Source organism: Sander vitreus, chromosome 4 (genome assembly GCF_031162955.1).
Source record: "Sander vitreus isolate 19-12246 chromosome 4, sanVit1, whole genome shotgun sequence".
Lineage (NCBI taxonomy): Eukaryota > Metazoa > Chordata > Actinopteri > Perciformes > Percidae > Sander > Sander vitreus.
Genome location: NC_135858.1, coordinates 32,521,773 through 32,538,909, shown reverse-complemented (window position 1 = coordinate 32,538,909; position 17,137 = coordinate 32,521,773). Strand labels below are relative to the sequence as shown.

The 17,137-nt window shown below is 42.0% G+C and overlaps 1 protein-coding gene across 6 annotated transcripts in view; it reads right to left on the bottom strand.

Annotated features, from left to right (window-relative positions):
- Positions 1–17,137, bottom strand: part of setd5 (SET domain containing 5) — a 63,228-nt gene that overhangs the window by 33,181 nt on the left and 12,910 nt on the right. For 5 of the 6 annotated variants that reach the window (XM_078249374.1, XM_078249378.1, XM_078249379.1 and 2 more), the window contains exon 2: positions 3,539–3,803. In XM_078249374.1, coding sequence (XP_078105500.1) covers positions 3,539–3,609 — 71 coding nt within the window. In that variant the 5' untranslated portion in view covers positions 3,610–3,803. Of the gene's footprint in view, positions 1–3,538; positions 3,804–7,433; positions 7,529–17,137 lie in introns of those variants that run through there. The other variant, XM_078249375.1, reaches the window with a different exon arrangement.

The window sequence follows — 17,137 nt, the reverse complement described above, 5'->3', positions numbered from 1 at the left end:
ATGATCTTAGGCGAAGATAAAAGGTAGAAATATGTCCTGGGGACCTCAAAACTAGCTCTCATGTCTTCAAAACTCAACATACCTTTCTCATTGAATAGCTGGTCTAAAGTATAAATACCTCTGTCACTCCACTGGTTACAAGCAAAGGGTTTGTTCCCAGACATTAAGTGTGCATTGTGCCATATTGGGTATTCAAATGCCCAATATACTGCAGGATTACGGTATCAAGTTTCTTCCAGAAATTTATTGGTGGGGGTAAGGGGATCATTGTACTTAAGAAATTCACACGAGGTACTATGTTCATTTTAACAACAGCAATCCTGGACCGTAGTGATGCCGGCAGAGCAGACCAATTGGCCAGATCCCTTTGAACACTACTTAATATAGTTTCATAGGTTGTCCTGGACAACTCGCTGTAGTGATGCGTGTATGGTGATGCCCAAATATGTAATTTTGCTTTGGGTTGGTATTGTACCAGTAATAGCTGATGTCACCTGTCTGTTGTTCAATAGAAGAAGATTAGATGTATTCCAATTAATTTTATAGCCTGAAATTGAGCCAAATTTGTTGAAGATCTTAAGAAGTTTTGGAACAGAGTCCTCAAGGTCCGAGATGTACAGCACAATATCATCTGCAAATAACGATATTGAGCCGTTATTGGATTTAATCTGGACATTACATATTTTATTTTGGCTTATGGCTTGGGCTAACGGTTCAAGAGAGACTGCAAATAGCATGGGAGAGAGCGGGCATCCCTGTCGCGAGCCCTGTCCGATGGGGAATGGCTGAGAATGCAAGCCATTGGTTGATACTATGGCCGTGGGATTCGCATATAAAGTACGTATCATGTCAATGAAGTTGGCCCCCAAGCCTCTCCATTACTTGCCACAAGTAGTTCCACTCTAGGCGGTCAAAAGCCTTTTCCGGATCCACCGATACAACTGCTGCCGTTGTTGGGAGGTTTTTGGCTTCTTCTATTGCATTACGCAAAGCGACGCTTTGGTATGAAATCTGATTGGTCAGGGGGGACTAGCTGCTCAATAAAGCGTGCCAAGACTTTGGAGCTTAATATCAGTCCCAATGAGGCTGATAGTAGTTTGAGCACTCCGTAAGATCTGTGCCCTTTTTGGGTATGACAGAAATTAGCGCAGTGTTGGTTTGTTGATGAAAAGTGCCCATCTCTATGGCCGAGGTTAAAGTTTGTAAAATGATTAGTTAGTTAGTGACCAGTTCTTCTGCCTCCTCTGGGAAGAAGAGGCAGGTTTAGCTCTTTTAGGAACTCCTGGCACTGTGTAGCAGAAGGACTCATACAACTTTGAATAAAAGGATTGAAAAGTGGCGCTGATTTCTTTAGGAGTCGTTGAGATACCTCGGTCCGTGTGGATGCTGTTGATAGCACTGGCATCTGGACTCGCTTTGCTTTAATTTCAGAGCCAGCAATTTGCTTGGTTTACAACCATTTAAATAGTAATTTTGTCTCACTCTGTGCATTATGAACTCAGCTCTCCTTCTTAGGAGATCATTCAGGTCTGCTCAACTTGTGACTAGAAGAGTATGTGTAGATTTAGAAAAACACGTCTTTAGAGACTGCTCCAGAGATTTACAACGTTCTTCCAACTCCACAATCCTTGCCTCTCTTTTTCTCTTCAAATTGACCGCAAAGGAAGATGTGAAATCTCTAATAAATCCTTTAGTTGCTTGCCAAATGTACACCGGGTCCGAAACTGAGTCCGTACTGATTGATGTAAACTCAGCCAGTTTGGCTCTAAACTCTGCATTAAAAGCTGTGTTCTGGAGAAGGGAGTTATTGAATTGCCACCTTCTAGATCTTTCGCCTAACATATCACAATAGAATGTGGTTATCAGCGCATTGTGATCAGACAGAATTGCTGGTTCTATTGCTATCGTGTGGAACATTGCCTTAAGCTCATTGGAGCACAAAAAATAATCAATGCGGGAGTGGGTGAGGTGTGGAAAAGAAGGTGTAATCCTTGCTAATAGGATTGTGCATCCTCCATATATCTGTAAGATGGTGGGATTCCACAGCTGCTTTAAACATGTCCGATATATGTTTTTGGGCTTTCGTGTGATTGACCCCCGATCTATCCTGATTTAAATCTAGTACCGCATTCATGTCTCCCCCTATAATTAGCAAATATTCATTGAGAGAAAGCAATTAATTGGTTAGGCGCGGGAAAAAGATTTCATCATATGTAGACGGTGCATATACCGAAACAAAGGCTATCTTCCTACTCCTTATCGTGGTTACATCGTAAGATATCCTGCCTGATAGGTCTTTACTACTTTTGTCTACGGTGAGTGCACATTTCCGTGACAGCAACCCTTGGTTTTGGTGTCATTACTAAATGAAGCAGCAACCTTGAAATATTTATTTTGTAGATGATTTACATCTCTTTTACGTCAATGTGAGTCAACGTCTCTCCGTGGGTCACTCTCAGGGTGGCCGGATAAATAAGAACGTTTGAGACGCATGTAACTTACACTGTACTCTTATAAATTCCTGGCGCCGCTGGACGGTGAAAGCACTGTAGTTAGGCTTAAAGCGCAGCGTTGCGTAGGCATCACGAATCGGTTCTGTCTGCTGTACTTGTCTCGCCCCCTGAATAATTGCTTGACAGTCCTGTTATCTCAAACACCTGAAAATCAGCATATGTGTCGTTGTACCCTTGCCGTATATTCTGTGTGCTCTGTTAATTTCGATGGCAGCCCTGTTCTGTAAGCAGGGGATCCACACCGGTAACTGTTTTTGCAGGAATCCAACTGGGTCATCTTTTTTGCTGCCCTCTTTCAGTCCAATGATGCGCACATTGTTGTATCTCGATCTGTCCTCCATTTCGGCTAGCTTAAACTCAAATTTCTTCTGGTCATCAATGCAGGCTCTCACCGTATTTCTCATCTGCCTGTTGTCTCTCTGCGTCTTGTCTAATCATTGCACCAGGTCCCGTACCGTAGCTCCCTGCCTCTCAAGCTCTGTCCTGATGTGTTGCAGCGAGGTGTCAATTTCTGCTAATGCTTCCTTCACTGCAATGCGGACCGCTGACTGAAGCATATTTTGTTGCTTTTCCAGGACCTTGGTTATAACGTTCTCCATGTGTAGGTCCGCGTTAGCATCAATAGCCATGCTAGCCGTCGCCATGTTGGTAGGCTTCTGTGCTCGGGTAAATGGTAGCGAGACCTGCTTTTTTGCGCCTGCAGGCATTCCACTAAGTCACTGTGGTTACAAACAAAATGATTGACGTCAAATAAGAAAGAATAGACCTGGTTTTTAATGAAAATGCGGAGGTAAGTGCGGAGCCTCAGTTCTGAACAACCATTGTGATAGTCGGTCATGTGATACTCCGACACTTACTATTTGAGTAATGTTGCAGCATCACAGATATCAGCAAGTAATTTGGCAGGTAAACTGATGGGCAAAACTACCAAAATAAGACCCTGGTTGTAAATTAACAGATTGTTTTCTTTAATATGAGGGCACAGCTACGTATTTGAGCCCCACCAGCAGGTAATGAGTACTTACTCTGATCCAGCAGCCATATCTGAGTAAGACGTTTCAGGTGTGGTGACTCCCAGCGCGATTACTATGCTCATGACGTCCAGCACAGCGACGCGTGGGAGGGGGGGAAGTAGGGGAAGAGGGGAAAGGGGAGGGAGAGGATGGGATGGGGGAGGGAGGGAGGGGAGGAGGAGAGGTGAGGAATCACAGGGTCCCAATTACAGCAACAGACCACTCCAAAGGTGGGGCACCGCCGAGCCGTAGCCCACGGCTCACGGTCATGGGGGGCCTGAGGAGAGAGAGCATCAATCAAATCAAACAGCTGTGTGGAAGTGACTGGGATTAAAAACAAAAAACCTTCCTTTAAACCTTTTAAATGCAGCAACAAATTGGTCAAACTTAAACAGGAAATACAATTCCAGAAAATAATGTTTATAAACATGGAACAGAAAGGATCAGCCCTAATGTCACCGATACCAGATCCAGCTATTTGAGTCAGTATCGGACCGATAGCAGTATCAGAGCATTGCTAAAAAGAACAAAACAAAAACCACCATTACACCATGACAGAGCGTGAGCAACCCAAAAGAATATTGATTATCTCATTGTGTTTTTCCTCATACATTGAGGATTTTTATTGAGTTTTTTTCATATGTAAAATGAAAGAAATATGAATATTTTTTTCCCTCATTTATTTATTTTATAAAAATAATTATTTTAAAGATTATTTGTAGAAAAAGATAGATTTTTTTTTTTATGCCTTTAATTGATAGGACAGCTGTAGCCAGGAAAGAGAGTGGGGACAACATGCACTAAAGGGCCACAGGTTGGACTTGAATCCAGGCCGCTGCTGTAAGAACTGAGCCTTGGTACATGGGGTGCACGCTTAACCAGGTGCGGTGAGCCAATATGTAAATATGGGGTGCCCTCAAGGGCTGGGCGCTATGGAGAAAATCAGATATCACAATATTCTTGACCAAATACCTCAATGTCAATATTGCAATAATATTGTAGGGTTGACGCATTGCATTGATGCATTCACAAAATATTTACACAATGAGATGTTAAATAAATAATCATCAATAATATAATGACTAAGTGGTTATAAGCAAATAATAGAACAGCTTCAACAGTCTGGTAAGTGCAGAAAATTACATAACTTTTCTGTAATGCCACCTTTAAAACCCGGAAAACACAAAACTTATGCCATATAACGATGTTAGGATATCCAAAATCTAAGACGATATATGGTCTCATATCAGGATATCGATATTATACTGATTTATTACATGGCTTGGTTGGATTCTAAGGCATTCTGCGGTCTGTTATTTCTTGATAACAGACCGTTGCCATGCATAGCAGAACATTGCCATGGACGCAGTTCTGTTCACTCTGGAGGACAGCTATCAATCCGCTGAAAGAAGTCCGGATAATTTATCAGCTGTGGCAAAAAGTGCCCGCTAGCTCACTACAACGCTTCAGCTAATGTTGTGTCAATTCCTGCAGTGATTAAAACAGCAGCTGGATAATTTGTCCACATATAGCTAGCGATAGCACGGCAGCACTCATAAAATATACGGCTACTACCACAGCCCGTAAGGGGGATAAAATGCGTGCCCGGACCGGTGGCTTTTGCCAGAAATGTATTCGCTGCAGGAGGGGGAGATACTATGGTGTTGAGTAATAGACGAAGGGTTGCATTAAACAGCTACAAAGTTAACATTTACGCAGGATTCCAACCATAGAGACGGAACAGACTATTTTCTTTAGCGGAAGCAATACAATCGTATTTAAATCAATAAGCTCCTTTTTAAAATAAATATTTTGTGTCAAATTATTGATTTATTTGGTAAGTAGCCATGTAATAAGCAGGATAATGTAGAGCGAGGTGGTTGTTATAGTGAATACAACTGTGACAGGGAGATCAGGACCCCGATGCGAAGCAAAGGGGTCTTGAATCAGCTTGAAGGGGTCTCTCTACATTATCCCTTACATATTGTCCAGCCCTAACATGAAGGGATATCTTTTATAGACTGGTTTGTATCTGCAGTATAGGAAGAACAGATTTAATGGCAGAGAGGCATTTCAACTTGTCATAGCAGGAAAAGCACAGGTGTAATTAATAACAGTGTACCAGTAAACCATTGAAATGAGCCAGCATGCACAGTACCAGGGTCCTGCAAATGAAACTACATGGAAGTTGTTAGTATTTTTATAATTTACTCCTGTGCTTTTCCTGCTATTAATGACAAAATGTCTGCCTTAAAAAAAACTATTGGCTGTACATGAGTATCTGCCATTGGCAACCCAGTCTAATCCTTTTTTCTTTAGAAAATGTACTTGGTTGTTAAATGACAAGCAGCGCAGTTTGTTATCATTAAAAACGGCTGTGCAATATGTATGAGGAATACCAGCATCAAGCCAATTTACCAATAGTAGGTCACCTTGTGGAGAGGTACAGGTGGAAATTGAAGAACAGCTAATTCAAATTCTCAGTCAGACACAATTCAGCTACTGACTAGTAAATTACTTTTAACAGAATTTTTTTGTTAAAAGTAATGTTCATATTAACAGGGCTCCTTTACTTTGACACAACAGTTGTTTCAGTTGAAGAGTGACACAGGTAAACCATCCTTACAGTTCTAATAAAGAACACGATATGCTGACTCATGTTAAGAATGAAAGCTTTTACGTGAGAAGCAGTACAGAGCTTTCATATGCCTGCTCCTAAAATTATAACACGATATGGACATGGTGCGATAGGCCTGTCTCTCATCCATACAGAGGCTTCCAGCATGGTGAGGATGGGGAGGCTATTCAAAAAGCAGAAAAAACAAGGGGCTTTACAGCTCTGCTTACACTGAGCCTTCCAACAGGATGCACTGATAAAAGGCAACCAGCAGGAGGCGCCTTCCTCACTGATGCCTGGACGGATTCATCCAACGTGTGGCCCAGCCCTCTTGTCATGTGACCACATTCTGCTGAAACACTGACCCAGACTCCTCTGCTCTCATCTCTCCCTCTTCCGCACTATCTAGAGACAGATCCCACGGCTGCAGAAAGAGAAACGGGCCCTCCTGTGCTCTGTTCACACACTAAGGAGACGATTTGGCTTATACCAAGATCATTTCCAACACATGCAAATACTTTACCCCATAAATCAAACTGATCGGATTCACTGTTATAAATTTCCAAAAAAGCAAAGCCAGTCTTACACAACAAAAAATAACCCTAACTTTAAAAACACATGCTGGTTTACCAGAAGAGAGACACAGCAACAGGATGCATGACATTTCTGTAGTGGTCCCCTGGCTACAGCGACTGATGCCCTGGCTCTCCAGCACCAGGGCAACCCAGCAAGGCTGGGGACTTTCTATAATGTCGAGGTCAGTTCAACCGTGCTCACTGTCAAACAGAGAGTGTCAACCCTATCCAGCTGGCTACACACACTGGTAAACTTTGTAGCAACAAGAAATGTCAGCTAGCTCTTGGTTACAGAAGCAGAACATTCTGTTACAACTCAAATGGCTTCAATGAAAACAGAGACACACAGGTGTGGGCATTCAGACGCTACAGGAAGGCGGAGTTTGGTTATTCAAAGACTGTTCCTCTTTAAACATGACTCATAAGATACATTGATTAGACAACAGCATGCAAGTGGGCATGAAGGGGTAACGTGAGTTTGTAATATACTTAGACATGTACATAGGTGGTAGTTGATCCCATGGCGCCCCATCCAGATCTTTTTTTTTTTAAACCACTGACTTTTTATTATCCCTATGATCGCTGCCTCACAAAAATAGCCACCATACTCCTACCTAACTCACAAAAGGTAGACACTATTTGGGCCTCTTCCAAAAGAACCAGACGGTGAACTAGGGAGGTAAATTCCATACAAAGAAGTAACGCCATTCTTTACCTTGCTTCCTTCTCCTCCTCCCCCAGCAACTCCCTCCCTTCCTCGTTTGTTCCTCTGGCCATGAATACCGGGCTCAAATTACCAGCAGGCTCGACAAAGTCTTTCACTTCCACTAGAACAGAGGCCATTTTGGAGACAAGTCCAAGGGGGAGGAACATACACACAAAATGAACAGCTAAGGATCCCCTCTCTTCTTTTTTCTAACACACTAGTGTTCCGACATAATTAAGTACTGACAGACGTGCATTGTACTGTCCTAAAATAAGCAATTTGATTATCAGGCACATATACAGTACATAAAAAGTGTAGCCCACCCCATGGACTCAATATTACATTAATTTACATATTATTCAGTTAACATTAAAGCAAGATCTGAAAGTAGCATCTCCTTGGGGCACGGTCTAACCCCTCCCCCTGCACTTGGGGCTCTGACCTACACATAGACTTGCACGAGTACTGCTACGTTGCTGCTTAAGAGCAGAGCAGAGAAAGGACCACAATTTTACTTCATGTCTCATTCACTGGTAAGCAAACACCTAATATTATGATACCTAATGTTAAAAACCAACATGACTACTGTTAGCAATGTGGCGAAGACGCACATTAAGCTCAGGCTCGTACACTGGAGGTGGAGTGAATGTTGAAGCTGCATGTGAACATCCTAGTTTTATACAGTCTATGGTGAAAACCCAGTGTAAAGCACAGTGAGACAAATATATTTTGCTGTGTTTGTTTTTTTGTGTGTCATTTCGGTTGGAATTATGTGATTGGTTGAATCACATGATTTGTCCCGCCCCGGCTGTTAAAGACCCAGGTCGTGCGCAATTCACATTGAAATCGACCCTAGCCTACCATCATCAAACCCATCACTTACTGTACCTTTAACCGTCTGTAGGTGCTTTTCCATTCACCTGTTTTTATGGACATTTTCATGCCATAATTTCGAAAAAGTCTTGAAATATTGCAAAAATGTTTTTATGCTTGGCTGAGGTGGAAAAGTTGGTGTATTGATAAAAGCAAAATGCTACAAAGTGCAAAGGAAACAGATTTAGCAAATACATTAAAATGTGCGTTTCCCACCGAATTAGACCAGGGGGGACAGGGACCTTAGCTGTTAGAAGCTGCTTTTTGGGGTTTACTCTTTTTTTAGTGTCAGGGTTTTCCCTGCCATTATATGGCTTATACGCCAGGTTTAAGAGTTTTTGCGCACTACCTAAGCATATGTAAAAAAAAAAAAAAAATGTGGAGAGCATCTAGACACTGAGCCGACGTGTCACAAAGCCACACATGCACGCATGCACGCACACACACACACAAGCGCACACACACAAGCAATTATCATTTTAGTGACAAGCTGCTCCTCCAAGTTTTGCTTAAGTGATCTCTACCTCACTGACAACCATTACGCTATATGCAAACAACTGCACGATGATGTCACTAATATACTACTGAATTTTTTTTTTCAGTTTCACCTTTCTGTTACTGTTTTGGTGTGGAGGGGAGGGGGAAAGGAGAGCACGATTTACTGGATCAACGACATTTCCAGGATAATCGCCGGATGTTCCGCCGGATGTCCCTCACCTTACAAAACTTTGTTTGTTTCGTGAAACAACAAACTTCAAGCTACACGCTGAAAATGGCATGTTTTGAAGAAAATGTGGATGGTCCAACAAGGCAGGCTTGCTTGGTTATTTCTGGGAATGATTATGGAGATTTACAAAGAATATGTTTAAACGTTATAGCATTTGCTATCCAACTGGGACGTTTTGGGGCCGATATATGGCAGGATTGCTGTCGACAAAGTAACGTTACAAAGGGTGATACACTGGAAAGAGCAAATTATGTTTAACCATGTAACCAGCTAATTTAAAAAAACTCATTTTACTGTATTGTGTGAACAGTTAACTTCATTTTATATTATCCTTCCTGAGACCATTTTGCAGAGCCAGCGTTGCTGTGTCCAGAGCTTAGCACTGCCCAAGACGATTGTGATTGGTTTAAAGAAATGCAAACATGCAGCGTTTTTTTCTCCTTTCTCCTGCAATGTATGTGTGGAGGAACAGCGCTGTGGAGTAAGGTCTGGCAATGCGAGACTATGATTTATGTCATCTGAAGAGATCATCACTCTCCTGGTACACAGCACGCTTCGAAACCTGGCATCACCGCACAGCTATCATACGGTAATGTCTTCAATGAGTTCACCTAGAATTCACAAACACCAAGTATGTTAAGTTAGTTTCTCTCTGCAGTTGTTTTTTTTCACATAGAACCGAGCTGGTCAATGTTGATATTGTGGCGGGCTGCCGCAAATAAATTAATGTATAGTAAAACACAGCAAGGTATGTATCTGATTGGTTGGCAGGATGGTGTCAATCACTGCCCAACATGGCAAAGTGGTCTATCCACAATGTCGTTTCCCCATATAGCTTCAAGGAGACCGATAGAAGGGTTATACATGAACATAAATACACAGTTTGAACAGCATGTCCATGCTTGCACAGTGTCCACCTGTGCCTTTCAAATCCTCCACAACACATCCAGTCCAGTGAGAATACACCAGCCCCCTCAGTCCACCCCCGCACACATGCTTGCTGCAGGAAGGATAGGGATATATCAGCCATTCCCCACAACTGCGCAGGTCAAGCTACACTTTCAGAGCTACAGCAGGAGGAAATTTAAGATGAAAAACAGGCAAATTAAAAGGGCCTGCCTTTAAAACAAACAGGATATGTGGCCATGGAGAACGCAAGGCTCATTGTAGATCTTATTTCCCACTCACCAAAACACATTTACAATATCACTCACACACACCTAGCCTGCTTCAGCGTGTAGGAATTAAAAATGATTGTATTGATATGTATGTAAAAACAATTCAACTCAATTGGCATGAACAAAATGGCAGTTTACAGAAGATTCATATACATACTAGGCCTGTATCGCATACCATTCTTTGAGCTTCAAAGCTTCGGTACTTATCAATAGAGATGGTCCGATACCATTTTTTGCTTCCCGATACCGATTCCGATACCTGAGCTTGTGTATCGGCCGATACAGAGTACCGATCCGATACCAGTGTGTCATATATTTTATTATGTTTTAAGAACTGTATACTATTATCCCTGTTTGGATGTGATATTATTTGTAAAGGGAGATATTTGTTGTCGGCCTGGCTCAGGTTAAACTCTTTGTGAAACATGAATGCCACAGAACGTTCTTTTATTATGCAGTTTGACAGTCAGTTATAACGGAAAAAGAACATAAATAAACTACTTTAACGTATTTTTTCTTTAGGGCTTTATTACGTGGTATCGGATCGGTGCATAAACTCCAGTACTTCGCGATACCGATACCAGCGTTTTAGGCAGTATCGGAGCCGATACCGATACTGGTATCGGTATGGAACATCTCTACTTATCAACAGCCAATATTTGATTACACCTTTTTTGTGGCAGCGATAGCCAGTGATTTTTCCTGTTTCTGTAGCGTTACCGGGACTCTGATGCCACGATACGGACAGACGAGTCTGATAGCCGGTAACGTAATTGTCCACCGCAGGGTGATGTCGGGTTTCTTGAATCAGACTTAACTTTTTGCTGAAGGCATTCAAAATAAATGGAAATACCTGCTTTTTTGCCGGATTGTCTAACCAGTGACGACCGACGCAGTGTTTATGAATCAGCCAGCGCCTCACTAGAGCGTTAGCGGTATGAACGGTCGTACAATGTTTACCTTTATCAAATCACCTGAAAACGACACCAGGCTGCTACAGTATAACCATACAGACCTCTACACAGATAAGACTGCTCACATGTAACTTAACATTTCTTGGCTGAGATGGACGAAATAGCACTGCATAAATAAGCCAGCGGCTAGCGGACATTTAGCTAAAGCTAGCTGCTTAATACCGACAAAACACCACAGTGAATTTCATCCCGCTACATGTTAAAAAAAATAAATAAATAAATAAATAGAAAATCAAATACCTACCCATCGACCGAATATTCAAATATTTGGATCCAGCCCTAATACATACATAGGTGTTCCATAGGTTCTATACTGTGCTGATGATTGCTAATACAATACACTACAAAACAATTACATTACACTCTGTAATTTATTTCTCAATCTTTTTTCCCCAGTTTCAACTGGAAATTGTTTTGGTGTTGAGGGGAGGGGTTTGAGGGGAGGGGGCAAGGACAGCACAATTTACATGACTCCTCCCCAGATTACATATTGAAGCTGCATGTGAACATCCTAGTCAACGTCTTGGACCGACTGCCTGCTCCGAAGCCAGGCATCACAAGGGCTTTGCAATTAATAATAATAATAATAATAATAATAAATTACATTTATATAGCGCTTTATCATAGACACTCAAAGCACTTCTGGGGGGGTGGGGGGCTACTCTCTGCCACCACCAATGTGTGTAGTACCCACCTGGGTGATGCACGGTAGCCTTACGACGCCGGACGCTCACCACAAATCAGCTCAGTAGAGAGCCTCTGGAACATGTTTTTTAGTAGTGGGTGAAATCAGAGCACCTGGAAAAAACCCATGCATACAGGGGGAGAACATGCAAACTCCACACAGAAAGGCCTGGGACGACCAGGGTTTGAACGCGGTACCTTCTTGCTGTGAGGCCACAGTGCTAACCATTGACCTCCATGCTGCTAGTCTCGCATTGCCAGACCTTCCTCTACAGCGCTGTGGAGGAGGGTCTGGCTAGTCCACACAGCAGCATTCCCGGATTAGAGAAATTAGTTGAAATTGGTTCATTAGCATTTATTTAAGCCAATCACAATCATCATGGGCGGCACTAAGCTCCGTACGGAGCATTGGTGCCACTGCAAAATAGCCTCGGGAAGGTACTTGTTTTGGTGGAACGTGTTCGTTCAAAAGTTGTTTTAGTCGTGCAACATAAAACTCAGATTGGACAGATAGTCTAGCTAGCTGTCTGGATTTAACCTGCAGAGATCTGAGGAGCAGTTAACCATAGTCCTCATAAATACCCTGGAGTTTAAAATTCCAACACAAAGAAAGCGGAAGGAAGCGGAAGGAAGCGGAAGGAAGCGGAAATCGGACGAAAAGACATGCATCCGGCGGAATTTCCAGGCAGCACTGGAACAATCCCGGAAGTGGAACGTCGTGGATATAGACTACCGTGCTGCTAATTAATTGAAAAATGTAACTACATGGTGCGGCGATGCACGTCTCTCGGCCGTGGCTTGGTAGCGTTGCATTTCCGACTAATTTCCTGGTTGTCCTTCTCCATAAACAACATGAAATCAAGGATAGAGTTAACTTTCTCCCTCGCTCTATCACCCACTCCCCACACATACACACACGCCAGCTCGACACACAAGTATAAACTTCAGGCCACTTATGTAGGCTACGACGAAAGCTCTACGAGGAGCCTCCGCAGAACCATAAAACAGCGGTGGGGAGGCAAACGCCAGGAAATATCGAGAGTTCGAAAAGTTCATGTTTTTGTAGCTAGCTACACAAATTTGTTTGTGCGTAATTTGCGCAATTTTTTGTGCAGATTGGACGCACGGTCTAGGAGGAGTTCGAAAAGGAAGTTTACGATAAAATGTGATTTTTCGCGCATAAAAGTATAGGCAGAAATAGGCGTGGCCTATATCAGGAGATTCAGCTGAATTCAGGGAATGCGTGGATATGTGTATCTTTAATGTGCAATGTACGGTTCGGGAGTTATAAGGCCAAACACATTTTTTTCTGCTATAGTGGGTGATTTTTTTTGTCTGAGGTCCTTACAGGGATCTGGACCAGTCCTAAAAAATGACACCACCCCCCATGTACGGTTTAGGCTGCAGCGTGACTTTTAGCAACGGAAAAATAATAATAACAAACTTTAGGTAGGCCTGTCACGATAGTCAATATATGGACTCATCGCACGATATATGGAAATGAGCTTGGTAGCTTTTGGTGACGCAATATATTAGAGCTGTCAATCTTCCTCTATAATACTATTCGAATTCCATTTGATATTTTTTTTAATATTCGAATAATATTCGAATATTTAATGCTCAATTGCAGCCTATTAAATAATATGTACTACTCAGGCTCATGCATTGTCAATGCCACTATTGACCCTTTGCACGTGACGTCACGCTTCACTCACGCGAATTATGAACGCCATGACGGACGGCGGAAGAGCTATGCTGTAGATGGACGGCAAGCTAAACTCATACGTTTTCGTTCGTGTTCTCACATTCACTATCTGCAGAGTAATCCTCACCAACACAAGCATGCAGAGTAATCCTCACCAACACAAGCATGTGTATGTATTGCCTTCCTGTTTTAAATGAGTGATAAATAAAATTATCCTCAACCAGCTAGCTCCCATGCTAACCAGCTGTCCTGCTAACAGGTCCAACCCGATGATGACCCACATAACAAGCTAACATCGGTTATTCACTGACCTAGCTACATATCCAAAAAAGAAAGCCGTTCCCTTGATCATTTAACTTAACACATACAAAAAATATTGGTTAAATTAAAGATGACATGGCACGGTAACTAGCTTCAAAAACGAGTTAAATGCGGGTCTGAGGAGCTCCTACCCGGGCTAGCTGACGAGCTAGCTGCAGCTAGCTTTGGACTGCTCGCTAGCTGCTGCCCATTGCGTCATAATATCCACCGGTCAAATCTAAACATAGGCTACACAGCGAATATAATCACAGATAAGAAGATGGCTAGATGTTACAATTATGTGTGGTTACTACTGATCATATACACTCTGTGATTTACTGCATGGATTAACGTGTGATAGATAATTAATGACTGCACTTCCCAGAGCTGGAATGTGTTCAGGCATCCATTAGCTAGGAAGTTGCATTGGCACACCCAGTGAGCAACGGTATGTGGGTAGCCACGACCGACCATGTCCTCTAAAAACATGGGCCACGTGTTATATAAATATTTACTTAAGAATAGATAAAGTAGACAAAATAAACCCTAGATTGATATCTTATCTTTGCCATTATGAGGTACCTTCTCCCGCCGTTAGTGTAGCATCGCGTACCTGTAACCCAGCCAGCTACAAAGAACTGGTAAGCATCCAGACTTTTAAAAGCTTTGAGATCAGCACCAGTATATGGGGATACCCCATTTACCACATACTGGTACAGATCGTGTGGACTGAAGTCGGGCGGAGTCTGTGATTTAATGAGGAAAATGGAGGGAGAACGAATGAAGGGTCGGTATGCAATCCTGCTATCTCCAACTTCTCCAAATACTGCTCTTTGTGAGCACCTACCAGATGCCCTACCTCGACCGATAACGGCACGACAACTTGTTGTTCAATAGAAGAAGCCATATAAAGCCATAAATACAGTTTATTTAGTGTTATTTATTTCAAACTGATTGAAACTATGAAACTTTCCGCTCGTCTACTACCGTTTAGCCTGTGCTTCCGCCGTCTGTCATGGCGCCGTCACGTGGTCGTGTGACGTGTTTGCAAAGGGTCAATAAGCATGTGGTTGTTGTTACACGTTATGTCCCCTAGAGGGACTTCTAACATTAGCCTGGCCTTGAGGCGACCTGCACGCAACTTTGTTTACATTCATTTTCCACCACGAGCACGCAGCGACAAACAAATCAACAGAGAACTCTGTAATGAAACGTTATCTAACGAGTGTAGTGAAGCGGCTCTGTTGTAAAGGCTAACAGTGCTCGGTTAGCACAATGATATCATGTTAGGAAGCACAGTCGAAATGATTTGTCATAAACTAGGTAAGTAACAAACGATGCTAACTGCATTAATAACCAAGCCAAACGGTGCTGTCACTACTATTTTAGTGATTTATAAGCAACCTGTTTCCAGCAGATTGTCACGTTACGGAGAATACAGCTGTAAGAAGGTAATATATGACGTGGAAGCTAACTGACAGCTGTAGGGCAGTTAACATCAACTTTAGCTTTCTCCATGAAGCTCCCAGCTAAGCTAACGTTACTATACCTCGCGACGCAGTTAGGAAACCAGAACGAGCTAACTATTGATAACATAAGCATTTTGGCTCGGTGGATGTCGATTTTAAAGTCATGTTAAAACTATTTCCCGTCCTTCTTACGATTTCCAGCCGCAGCCTGTCACTCCCCAGTGTACTAATGTGACTCGGTACGTAACGTTAGCTCGGTAATGTTGTACTAACGTTACTTGGTACGTAACGTTAGCTTAGACCTCACAATGCCTTGTGTTTCTCACTCCCACTAAGTTATTGTTCATACGACATGACATGAATCACACATGCGGGTAGGCCAAGGCGAGAAGAGGAAGATTAGCGGACGTTTATTATATATAACGTAAATTTATAAAAAAATAAATAAAAAAAAAGTCACATTCGAATAGTAATTTCAGCATTCGAATAGTATTGATTTTTTTTACTATTCAAATTATATTTGAATTTCGGTATTCGTTCCAACAGCTCTACAATATATTGCAATTGCTAATTTTTATAATTGAAAATAAAGAGTATATTCAGTCATTCGAGAGCCAATTAACGTTTGTATGTCAACTTTGTTTAAAAACAGTGGCAGCAAAAGAGGCAACATAACTAACCTAAAATCTCACCTAAAACATAACCATCCCACCCAGGGAACAACAACCACAGCTGGAGGTGGAGAGGGGTCTTCCAGACAGTTATCTGTTAAAAATGCTTTTTCCCGGCAGTGCAAATATAAACGTGACAGCATGAAATGGCGCACGCTCACAGATTGCATAACTCGCTATAATAGCCAAAGAGATGCAGCCATTAAACACGGTCGAAAAACCAGTATTTAAAAATATGCTGCAAACTTTTGACGAACAGTACGAATTGCCAAAGAAAACATACATCTCCCAAACTGCCATTCCATCTTTGTGCAAGAAAGTAAGAGATGACATTCTGAAGGAGATAAAAGACATCTCCCTTTACTCTGCCACTACAGCACTTTCTGTTAACAAAGGTGTATTTATTATTTATTTATGTTATATTTATTTAGGATATTTTTTTTGACATTCCGATTCCAAGGTCTAAATATTCTTAAGAATTAAACGTTCTTTGATCTTGGAAAGAGTGTGCTTGCATTATTTTGCTATAATATTGTCATATTGTCATTATGTAATCAGTGGCATAAAATGGTCTTAAAATGACAATAATAGTTCATTGCAATTCATTGTTATTGTGACAGCCCTTACCTTAGGAAAACAATAGGGTTCCACAGCCCTGCTGTGTGAACTGCGTAGCTTTGCTACCGCGGTTCCCAGCCCCCTCTGGCTTGGACCCCTAATTATGCTTTTTCCCATAATCGAGCAGCCCTAGGCATCACCACACAACTACCATATGGTTAATGTCTTCAATGAGTACACCTGGAACTCCCAAACAGCAAGTTAAAGTCTGTTTCTCTCTGCCGTTGTTTTTTGACATTGAACCAGGCTGGTTAAAGTTAACTGACATTATGCTGGTCCGCTGAAACAAGCACTAACTTTAGCTAACGTTCATTTTAGGTAAGCTATCGTAGCTAACTTAAGGCTCTATTCGAAAAAGCAGAGAGAAACAGGTTAACTTGTGAAAGCCATTGCTGTAGATAGAGATGCCCCAATCTTGTTTTTAGCCTCCGATACAGATTTTTGATAATCAATGAGCAATATCTGCCGATAGAGGGCCGATACCATCACTTTTTGTGTTGTTTTGTTTAGTTAT